Source organism: Thunnus albacares, chromosome 15 (assembly GCF_914725855.1).
Source record: "Thunnus albacares chromosome 15, fThuAlb1.1, whole genome shotgun sequence".
NCBI lineage: Eukaryota > Metazoa > Chordata > Actinopteri > Scombriformes > Scombridae > Thunnus > Thunnus albacares.
In genome coordinates this window covers 29,312,048-29,324,085 of record NC_058120.1, presented here as the reverse complement: position 1 = coordinate 29,324,085, position 12,038 = coordinate 29,312,048, and the positions used below count along the sequence as shown (strand labels likewise).

General features: G+C 38.2%; 1 protein-coding gene across 2 annotated transcripts; it reads right to left on the bottom strand.

Moving 5' to 3' along the window:
* Nucleotides 1-1,137: 1,137 nt before the first annotated feature.
* Nucleotides 1,138-10,387, bottom strand: LOC122998891 (cytolytic toxin-beta-like). 2 transcript variants are annotated; one of them, XM_044375961.1, is made up of 4 exons: nucleotides 10,346-10,387; nucleotides 3,207-3,354; nucleotides 1,953-2,010; nucleotides 1,138-1,752 (listed from the first exon to the last, which is right to left on the bottom strand). In XM_044375961.1, the coding sequence occupies exons 3-4, from the start codon at nucleotides 2,008-2,010 to the stop codon at nucleotides 1,181-1,183; spliced, it is 630 nt and encodes a 209-aa protein (XP_044231896.1). In that variant the 5' UTR covers nucleotides 3,207-3,354; nucleotides 10,346-10,387; the 3' UTR covers nucleotides 1,138-1,180. The 2 variants fall into 2 exon arrangements, with proteins under 2 accessions (XP_044231896.1, XP_044231895.1); XM_044375960.1 differs by lacking the exons at nucleotides 3,207-3,354; nucleotides 10,346-10,387 and adding an exon at nucleotides 2,286-2,498.
* Between the last annotated feature and the right edge of the window lie 1,651 nt (nucleotides 10,388-12,038).

Below are 12,038 nucleotides of genomic sequence, written 5' to 3'. Positions count from 1 at the left end.
ACCCTCCTCAGTTTACTGATATACACTAACAGTTACCCATCAAAGGTTAAAAAAGCCCTTTAACTAACACAAACATTAAATAACAGATCTTTAAGTTTCAACAAATGACTGCAGCCTGAATAGTGACAGAAGACGTTGTGTTGTCTCAATAATTTTAAATTATGAGCTCAAAGTATGAACTCACTGACTGAGATTTTCACCAAAACAAATCAATTTTCCAATAATATTCATCCCATTAACTAGATATGCCAATTATGCCATCGATGTTTTTGAGGAAATTAGAAAGGGAACAACCACTTTTATTATTGATTGTCCAGTTTCTTTGCTGCTTTAGCACTGACAAAGGATAATGATGACACATCAGTAACATTAGTTACGTTCATCTTTGCGGCATCTCCTGCAAGCGCCTTTCTTATTTTCTCTCTCTCCCTCTCTGCTCCACTCTTCCTCTTTTTTCCACCATCCATCTTGCTGCTCAGTCATTTAGCCTCTAAATACACCTGCTGCCAAACTAAATGTGTAACTGCCAACAACTCTCTCTCTCTCTCTCTCTCTCTCTCTCTCTACCTCCACCGCCTGACTGTCACAGCGGGCAGGGCGGTGTTGAGTTCAGGGTCAAAAAAAAAAAAAAAAAAAAGCAGCCAACACGTTCTACTGTACCCAGAAGTGACAGACACAAATTCAATTTGTGGAACCATGGAGAAATCGATTAATATTATTATTATTAACATTATTATTATTAATAAAAAACATTAGACAACAAGTGTTTCCAGAAAAGGTGATTTATTTGAACACATGCATTCAGATTCTTTTCCACAGCAATAAAAAGCATCATTTCAATTTGAGTAACAGTTTAAAGTTAATACACATCACTTTAACCTGAAAACAAGCATGAAAGATCATTTAGTGACAACATAGAACTGACACAGATATGACAACTGTAAATTTCACCTAATACGTAGAATTGAGGCAAATCACCAGAAATGAAAATATTCTGTTCTTAAGTTTGTATTTCACTATGCAGGCCAAAGACACACAGAGCTACTTTGTATGTAGATTCAGGGTCAAAAACTACATTTTAACTTGTCTCAGCATCATTTTCTGCAACACACACAATTTAGTCTTAACACTCAAGACTTAGGATATGATTTCCTCTTTTTCATTACAGTGACCCTCAACATTAAGCACAGTTGTAATGCTCTTTGGGGCAAAGGGTCATCTTTGTGTCATTAACTATCCAAAACCCTGGAAAAAGAGCCTCTGTGAATTTTTCCTCAGATCGTGGTGCCTCATACAGGAGGGTCATGTCCTCCAGATCAGGGGTGACACTGAAGTACTGCAGGATGCCTGCCTCGGTGTCTAGGTACACTCCTACTCTGTTATTGAAGGAGCAGATGGGGGTAGTAATCTTATCGTTGCGGACATTATCATGCATGAACTCACGCACCACAATGTCCTCTAAACTCCAGGAGTAAGTGTTACGGCCAAGTCTACACTCATCACCGTCAGTATCCCTCGGGATTATTTCATAGGAGACTGCTATTCCAACCCCCTGAGGTCCCTCCCATTTTATCTCCCAGTAGTTCTTCCCAGTCAGACCCTGTTCACACAGCAGCTCGGGGAAATGAAGGAATCTTTTGGGGTTCCCGTCTTTGTTTTGGGGAACATCGACCCGCTCCACTCCTTTTTTGTCTAAAGACACCTTGAGTTTGGAGTTAGCTGTGTCAGGGTCCAGAGTCAGATCCACCCAATCTGATGGGAGGAGAAAAACACAACGGGCAGATCAATCACACCAATCGTATAAAAGTTAATGTACAGTTCAATTACGCTCCATAAATGCAATTTGTTCCATTATTTGTCTCAGATGCACTTAACCAGGTGATGAAACATATCTTAGTGTTTGTGTGTGTGTGTGTGTGTGTGTGTGTGTGTGTGTGTTAGAGGTGACTTACATTGTAGGAAGGTGTCTCTGTTGAAGGAGGGGATGGAACAGTCCTTTTCTCCTGCCATCTGTAGAATGAAAAAGTGAGAAAAAGTGAGTGACATATACATCATAATCTATTCAATGTCCAGAGACACAGACCTGCTGTAGATCCTCTCTCTATCTGCTCATCTAGTCTCACAGTTACAAATGTCATATTTAGCTGAAAAAATACATTGAAATATCTTCCAACCTCATTTGGTTACAAATCGTCCCATGAAAGTCAACTTAACGTATCAATATCGTGATCATCTCTATGCTGCCATGCATGACTGCAATATATAGTGACTTCCCCCTTTCTTACCTTTGCATTAACAGCCATTTTGCTCATCTTTCAACAGAGAAAATGTTGGTTTGTTCTTCAGCAAAACAACTTGAAGCTCTCACTTCAAATGTCTGTGATGCAGTGGATTCAGATCAAGGTTGACTCAAATATATACAGTAGGTGTTTCCTGTCCAACTGCTGAACTGAATTTCTTCATACTGTCACTGAGTCATGTTTACGTTATATGTCCTCAGGTGTTGTTTGATGGTTTCTACTGAAAAAGGGATCGGTACATTTTCTGAACCTCTCCCAGATTTCCACACCTGTCTGTTTTGATTGATCACCAGCAGCTGTTGAAGCTTTCAGATGACATATATGTTTTCTATTGTAATTGATATTTTTGGACAATTTTACTGAATAATAGCCCAGAAACGTGACCACTCAAACATTGGCCTTTTGTCAAACTAAGCAGTGAGCCAACAGCAGCATTATAGGCTTATATTTATACTTATATACGTATATTTATACTTATCCAAAAATATCAATTACAATAGAAAACATATATGTCATTTTTAAGCTTCAATATTTTACATTTCGTTGCTTAATTTGTTCTTAATCTGCTGAGGCCTGGTTGGGCCCCGTCCCCTTACTTGTAGCAGGAGCATCGTTGGGTTTACGGTGCATGGGGGCTCTAATACACCAGTAAATATGAGGGCTTTCCCTTCTTGTCTATGACCCGCGAGGAGCGTACAAAAATATGCATGTACAGGTATGAAACCAAACCATCCTTAGCTCTCAAATGAGGTTCAGGAAATGTACTGATCCCTTCTTCAGTGGCCCCCCTCCCCAAAAAACAACACCTGGTGAATGTGGGTGTGTGAGAGATGTGAATGAGGACCATGAACCTCAACCGGCATTTGTAACTGAAGAGCAATTTACAGAAAAAGTGTTGAGTTGTACCTCGGTAGATAAACTCAGTCCTGCATCTATACAGCTGACATGAAGTCTTGCTGATAACCTTTCAAGCAAATATTCAATACAAGGCAGCAGCAGGTCCTGCAGTCAGAAATGATGAGAGAGCTGAGAGCTTCTATCTTTCTCCATGTGACTGGGGAAGAAAACAGAAGAGAAGAAAAAACTTTATCAATTCTGAAGGAAATTCTTATACCAGAGTTTGTATAGTTATTTTTTTGTTTACTGTCTTCTGTGTAGTGGCTGGTCCTTAAAACTAATTGCACTTATTTGAGTAAATATTGCTCAAATATAGCACATCCTAAAGACAAGGATATTGACATTGCACATCGTCGACACATGAGAAAAAAGATGAAACTGACGTTTAAATCTGCTTTCAGCTTGATGAGACAAATTTGACCAAGTCAGAACATCACGTTTGAGGAGTTTAAATGCTTTACTTCTGATCAGAAACAGGCAATTAATGGATCACACCATCAACTGTATGCATTTTGAACATGTGTCATGTCAAGAACGCAGTTAGCATGAGACATCACCGATCCTGCATATGTCTGACCCTGCAAGGGAAAAACCTGCCCACCAAAACCTCCACAGCCATGAAGGCTGCAACAGTTACACACTCAAAGCTGTGAACAGTGACTTCAGTGCAAGGAGGACATTGTCTTTTTACCTTGCCTGTTCTGCAGAAAGCTGCAAATGACCAAACTGTTCCTGGCTTCCCTTCATTGAGCCTTTCAGGCTCAAAAATTGTAAAATGCCTTTCAGATGGATGCAACACTCTTGAAATAGCTAAACTATTGAGGCGTAACCACCGGACAATCAAACGTTTTGTTGCATATAGTTGACAGGGTTGCAAAAACACATGGAGAAGAAAAGGCGCAAAGTAACTGTAAAAAACTTGAGTAGAATTAAATGTGAAGATACCAGGAACTCATTATTCACCAGTGCCACCATATTCCAGTAGTGCAACCTACCCGGAGTGTCCAGAAGCACAAAGTGTGAAGTGCTCAGAGACATGGCCAACAAGGTAGAGAAGGCTGAAACACGACCACTACTGAATAAGATTCACAAGTTGAAGTGTCAAGATTGAGACAAGAAATACCTGAAGACAGATTTTTCAAAGGTCTTATGGACAGATGAAATGAGAGACTCTTGATGGACCAGACGGAGGGGCCTGGGGCTGGATCACTAATGGACATGGAGGGGTACTGGTATGGGCTGCTATCATTACGGATGAGTTAGTTGGACCTTTTCGGATTGAAGATGGACTGAAAATCAACGTATCAACAGAGTACTATTGTCACTCTGTGAAATTTAGATTACACAACTGTTTTTTACTCCCTTTGCCGTTAGACCAGCAGTCGGCTTGGCAACATGGTGACTGACAGCTCACCTCCAGATTTATTAGTGCAAGCAGGGACACAAACATGGCCCCAAGTTTATTCAGTTTATATCAGTTTCTACAAAATCTACACAAACTGATTCATTTTGTTCTGATATGTGTAGCTAGCTTTGAATTACAGACAGTCCGTGTTTCTTATTTGTCTGAGCAACTTATTTGAAATGTGTTGCAGCGTGTTTAACTAAGACTGTTATTCTGTAGATCTTTGGAAAAAAGGATTTTTAACGCAAGGATCAAAGTTGACTCAAATATATACAGTAGGTGTTTCCTGTCCAACTGCTGAACTGAATTTCTTCATACTGTCACTGAGTCATGTTTAGGTTATATGTCCTCAGGTGTTGTTTGATGGTTTCTACTGAAAAAGGGATCGGTACATTTTCTGAACCTCTCCCAGATTTCCACACCTGTCTGTTTTGATTGATCACCAGCAGCTGTTGAAGCTGTCAGATGACATATATGTTTTCTATTGTAATTGATATTTTTGGACAATTTTACTGAATAATAGCCCAGAAACGTGACCACTCAAACACTGGCCTTTTGTCAATCTAAGCAGTGAGCCAACAGCAGCATTATAGGCTTATATTTACATTTATGGATATATATATATATTTTTTATTGGCAAGACTAATGAATTTTTGATGCCAAGATATTCTTGTTCTTCAGCCTGTTTGTCTTCTCACATAGTTGCCATATTGTCTTTAATGGAGACTTTGAAAAGTTGTGTTTTTGTCTGTGTAGCTTATAAAGTGATTAAAAATTTGCAACCCAATTTTTGGTGATTAAACTGGTTATATTTTCCTAAAATATAATGATAATGCATTTGATTGTAGCCCATTATTGAATGAATGACAGTCTTACATACACATACACACCTTATTCAAGGTAAGAATTATTGAATGTTAGATGAAAAAATGTCCTCACCAAGTGATCTGCTGCCCATAGTGGAGCTCATGTGAAGCTACTGTCAGCTAATCTGTGGGCAGAACCCTGTTACTTTATATATGTTCAATAAGTCCAAATGTTGTAAACATTGTGCATTGTTATTATGACAAGAAAATTCGTCCCTTTCATACATGACACAGAAGACCTTTCCTTACTGGGCCATTCAAACACCACAGGCCTACGTCATCAAATCACCCAGAAGACGTTAAAAATCCTTTTTTCCAAAGATCTACAGAATGACAGTCTGAGTTAAACACATCGCAACACATTTCAAATATGTTACTCAGACAAATAAGAAACATGGACTGTCTGTAATTCAAAGCTAGCTACACACATCAGAACAAAATGAATCAGTTTGTGTAGATTTTGTAGAAACTGATTTTCATGAAATAGCTTTGTGTGCCAGAAGGCCAAAGTGTCCCAGTTGAATATGTGACTGTAGGAGGGGAAACAGTGTTGAATATAGTTTTAAAGTGTGTTGTTGGTTGATCCAGGGCCAGGAGTATAAATCTTCTTCTCTTCTTGGTTGATAGATATTATGTTATGATATGATGATATGATATTATTTCATCTAACATTCAATAATTCTTACCTTGAATAAGGTGTGTATGTGTATGTAAGACTGTCATTCATTCAATAATGGACTACAATCAAATGCATTATCATTATATTTTAGGAAAATATAACCAGTTTAATCACCAAAAATTGGGTTGCAAATTTTTAATCACTTTATAAGCTACACAGACAAAAACACAACTTTTCAAAGTCTCCATTAAAGACAATATGGCAACTATGTGAGAAGACAAACAGGCTGAAGAACAAGAATATCTTGGCATCAAAAATTCATTAGTCTTGCCAATAAAAAATATATATATATATCCATAAATGTAAATATAAGCCTATAATGCTGCTGTTGGCTCACTGCTTAGATTGACAAAAGGCCAATGTTTGAGTGGTCACGTTTCTGGGCTATTATTCAGTAAAATTGTCCAAAAATATCAATTACAATAGAAAACATATATGTCATCTGACAGCTTCAACAGCTGCTGGTGATCAATCAAAACAGACAGGTGTGGAAATCTGGGAGAGGTTCAGAAAATGTACCGATCCCTTTTTCAGTAGAAACCATCAAACAACACCTGAGGACATATAACGTAAACATGACTCAGTGACAGTATGAAGAAATTCAGTTCAGCAGTTGGACAGGAAACACCTACTGTATATATTTGAGTCAACCTTGATGTGAATCCACTGCATCACAGACATTTGAAGTGAGAGCTTCGAGTTGTTTTGCTGACGAACAAACCAACATTTTCTCTGTTGAAAGATGAGCAAAATGGCTGTTAATGCAAAGGTAAGAAAGGGGGAAGTCACTATATATTGCAGTCATGCATGGCAGCATAGAGATGATCACAATATTGATACGTTAAGTTGACTTTCATGGGACGATTTGTAACCAAATGAGGTTGGAAGATATTTCAATGTATTTTTTCAGCTAAATATGACATTTGTAACTGTGAGACTAGATGAACAGATAGAGAGAGGATCTACAGCAGGTCTGTGTCTCTGGACATTGAATAGATTATGATGTATGTCTCATGTTGCTGTGTGTGACAGTGTGTGTAATGAAGTGTGGAAGCACTTTGGTTTGTTTTATTCAGGACTTGACCTCACAAATCATTCACTTTTTCATTCTACAGGTGGCAGCAGAAAAGAAAGACAGGTCCACCCCTTCCTATAACAGAGAGTGGTACCTACAATGTAAGTCACCTCAACACACACACACACACACACACAAAATACAGACAACGGGAGAGAATTCCAATAGCTTTGAACTAAAAATGTAGAAAACAAGGTAAAACTGATAAGCTGAACGCCCGACTTAATTGCTATGGCGTATATTATTATTACTTTATATAAACTGCATCTGACATTTGTTCATCCCTGCTTTCATTGACATTTTTATTCATTTTTATTGTACTTTTTTGTGATGCAGTATTTCCTTTACTGTTTTATTGTCATTGTGTCTACTATGGTTGTTATCATTCCTTGTTACAATCCGAATCTTCCCTTGTGGGACAATAAAATGAACAATGGAAAGATTGTGCACGGAACTAAATTAAATATTGTTTTTACCAATTATGAAGTGAATCTGAGACAAATATTAAATTATAGATGTCATGTATGGAACGTGATAAACTGTACATTAACTTCTATAAGAGTGGTGTGATTGATCTGCTCGTTGTGCTTCTCTCCTCCCATCAGATTGGGTAGATCTGACTCTGGACCCTGACACAGCTTACTCCAAACTCAAGCTGTCTGAGAAGAACAAAAAAGTGGAGTTGACTGATGTTACCCAAACCCATGATGAGAGCCTCAAAAGATTCCGCTATGTACCCCAGGTGCTGTGTAAAGAGGGTCTGACTACTGGGAGGAGCTACTGGGAGATAGACTGGGTTGGGGCTAAGGGGGCTGGAATTGCAGTCTCCTATGACACAATCCGCAGGGACACTGCTGGTGATGAGTGTAGATTTGGATGCAACCCTCAATCCTGGAGGTTTCAGGATGGTGTGCAGCGTGATTTCTTGTACAATGATTGGAAGACCCCCATCTCCTCCTACAACAACATAATAGGAGTGTACCTAGATGTTGAGGCAGGTACCCTGCAGTACTACGGTGTCACCCCTGATAGGGAGGAGATGGTCCTCCTGTATGAGGCACCACAATTTAAGCCCAGTGCTCCTCTTTATCCAGGGTTTTGGTTGTGTGAAGGGACCAAGCTGACGATCTGCCCTAAACAGCAGTGCAAGAAGTCCCAGAGGACCTGAGACTTCTTGGAGGAAAGTTTAGGGAATTTTGGCATTAAGGTGGAATTACAGAAAGTATTTGGACAAATGAAAACATATTTTTGCGCTGTTACATAAAAAACAATGTACACAGATGTATAACTTTAAATTACTTCTTTTTCTGAATAAAACCGTAAATTTAAGAACCTAAACAAATTGTACCGCTCATAACTTAATTCTACTGATCATCATATTCAACATTTTTTTGTGATTTAAGGTTTTTGTATCTGTTTCAGCTCTATGGATTCAAAATGTCTTTTCCTGTTTTACTGTTACAGCTTCAAGGCGTTCATGTCTTAAACTGTACCACTCTTTACCAATACAATCTCATTTCACATTAGCATTGCTGTCTTGTGGGTCTGTGGGAATTGAAAGCTATATGTTTTCACTTTTTGTATCCATTAAAGTCACTCCTGAAAATAGAACTGTAGTTTGTATTGCTGTAAATGTTTGTATGACAGAAAATGAATGTTAGTGTTCACATAAAACACAAGAGTGATGAGAGCAGTTTGCAGTCTCCACCTTCAAGTCCTTGATCTGTATAATATATATAATATATATATATATACTGTATAATATATATAATATACTTGATCTGGTAGTATCAAAAGGGTTAACCATTGACAATGTTTCCATGTCTGATATCCCTGTCTCTGATCACTACTGTGTGTCTTATCTGTAACTACAACCACAAAAGATTTCACGGTGCAAAAGCGGTTCTTAGATGATGCTGCAGAAAATGAGTTTGCCGAGCTTGTAAGTACTTTTGATCCATATAGTGTGAACTGCTTGCCTGACAAAAATGATTGCTGCCCATAACCAAAAGATCTAAAATTCCCTAAATAAGGTGGCACCACTCAAGGTCAAAAGGAAGCCTTGTGTAAAGACATCATCATGGATAGACAGCACTATCAGCAAGCTGAGGAGGTCTTGTAGAGCAGTGGAAAGGAGATGGAGAAATTCCTCATCCCTACCTATAATAACATTGTACGCACTATGAGAAGGGCTTATTTTTCCAAGATCATCTCAGAAAACAACAGAAATCCCAGAATACTGTTATCTACCATCAATAGATTGTTGAACCCTGCCCCTGCCTCTGATCTTCTTACCCAAGCCTCCTGGTGACCTCTGCAGGCAACCTTGTGAACAGCAGGCAACAATGAGAACATTTTCTAACATCTCAAACTCAGAAGTTTGAAGGATTGTAGCTACAAGTAAATCTTCCAGCTGTTGCCTTGACCCAGTTCCATCTGCACTCATTAAGAAGGTCTTCAATAGTATTTCAAACACAGTCATGAATGTCATTAATACATCCCTTGATCCTGATCATTTCAGAACTGCTGTTGTGAAACCTCTACTGAAGAAACCTAACTTAGATTGTGGAGTTCTAAGCAATTACTGACCCATATCAAACCTCCCCTTTCTAAGCAAGATACTAGAAAAAGTTGTCTTCAACCAACTAAACAATTTTCTAAATGAGAACAATGTCCCGGAGAAATTTCAATCTGGTTTCAGAGCCAATCACAGCACAGAAACTGCTCTCAAGTTAGTGATCTGAGAATTAGCACTGATGCTAATAAAGTATCTGCTCTGTTCTTCCTGATTTAAGTGTAGCATTTGATACACGAAATCCGAAAGGTTTTATGTCTGTTTCTCCAGCCTGCCCCCAACATGTGATGCAATAAGACATCTGGGAAAGAATCATAGCTGCATAAATATCTTGGCTGCGTCCAAAGAGAGACAGTTTCTAACATGTCTCAAATTTGCTAGGTTGTATTTTATGGTTTTAACTGTTTTTTAAACATGTTTCTTAAAGTTTAAATTTGGATCCAGTGTCACACCAAGATATTTCAAATCAGTAACTATGTCAATCTTTTCACCTTTGATGAGAATATCAGTGTTAGGAGGTTGTACCATAGTTTTAGAGAAAAACATACCTTTTGTCTTGTTTACATTTAGACTCAGACATGATTGATCTCGCCAATGTGTGATCCTTTCCAATGCAATTGTTAGCTTAGCAGCAGCTAACTCAGCTGTTTTTGCATGTGTGTACACAACAGTGTCAGCTACATTACATAATAAATAGCTAAATAAACAACTAATACACTAACAATATAGAAAATGTCTTGTAGCTGCAGGTTGCTCTGTAGTAGAGGACTTCTGTGCTACTGTGGCACCAATGCTACTCTCTCCACCTTCAAAAAGAAAAAAAGCAATAATACAGCACATCATATCTTTTAATGTACCAATATAATACAATTAACAACTTTCTCCATCTATTCAAAGAACAGAGCAAAAGCACAATACCCTCCTCAGTTTACTGATATACACTAACAGTTACCCATCAAAGGTTAAAAAAGCCCTTTAACCAACACAAACATTAATTAACAGATCTTTAAGTTTCAACAAATGACAGCAGCCTGAATAGTGACAGAAGACGTTGTGTTGTCTCAATAATTTTAAATTATGAGCTCAAAGTATGAACTCACTGACTGAGATTTTCACCAAAACAAATCAATTTTCCAATAATATTCATCCCATTAACTAGATATGCCAATTATGCCATCGATGTTTTTGAGGAAATTAGAAAGGGAACAACCACTTTTATTATTGATTGTCCAGTTTCTTTGCTGCTTTAGCACTGACAAAGGATAATGATGACACATCAGTAACATTAGTTACGTTCATCTTTGCGGCATCTCCTGAAAGCGCCTTTCTTATTTTCTCTCTCTCCCTCTCTGCTCCACTCTTCCTCTTTTTTCCACCATCCATCTTGCTGCTCAGTCATTTAGCCTCTAAATACACCTGCTGCCAAACTAAATGTGTAACTGCCAACAACTCTCTCTCTCTCTCTCTCTCTCTCTCTCTCTCTCTCTCTCTCTCTCTCTCTCTACCTCCACCGCCTGACTGTCACAGCGGGCAGGGCGGTGTTGAGTTCAGGGTCAAAAGAAAAAAAGAAAAAAAAAGCAGCCAACACGTTCTGCTGTACCCAGAAGTGACAGACACAAATTCAATTTGTGGAACCATGAAATCGATTAATATTATTATTATTAACATTATTATTATTAATAAAAAACATTAGACAACAAGTGTTTCCAGAAAAGGTGATTTATTTGAACACATGCATTCAGATTCTTTTCCACAGCAATAAAAAGCATCATTTCAATTTGAGTAACAGTTTAAAGTTAATACACATCACTTTAACCTGAAAACAAGCATGAAAGATCATTTAGTGACAACATAGAACTGACACAGATATGACAACTGTAAATTTCACCTAATACATAGAATTGAGGCAAATCACCAGAAATGAAAATATTCTGTTCTTAAGTTTGTATTTCACTATGCAGGCCAAAGACACACAGAGCTACTTTGTATGTAGATTCAGGGTCAAAAACTACATTTTAACTTGTCTCAGCATCATTTTCTGCAACACACACAATTTAGTCTTAACACCCAAGACTTAGGATATAATTTTCTCCTTTTCATTACAGTGACCCTCAACATTAAGCACAGCTCTTTGGGAACTCTTTGGCGCAAAGGGTCATCTTTGTGTCATTAACTATCCAAAACCCTGGAAAAAGAGCCTCTGTGAATTTTTCCTCAGATCGTGGTGCCTCATACAGGAGG

Bases quoted from the DNA above. Each gene is read 5' to 3' on its own strand.
- LOC122998891 (XM_044375960.1), bottom strand. From the start codon at position 2,312: ATGAGCAAAATGGCTGTTAATGCAAAG. The intron at 2,011-2,285 runs GTAAGAAAGGGG...TTCATTCTACAG, and splicing joins AAATGGCTGTTAATGCAAAG to ATGGCAGGAGAAAAGGACTG. The intron at 1,753-1,952 runs GTAAGTCACCTC...TCCTCCCATCAG, and splicing joins CAGAGACACCTTCCTACAAT to ATTGGGTGGATCTGACTCTG.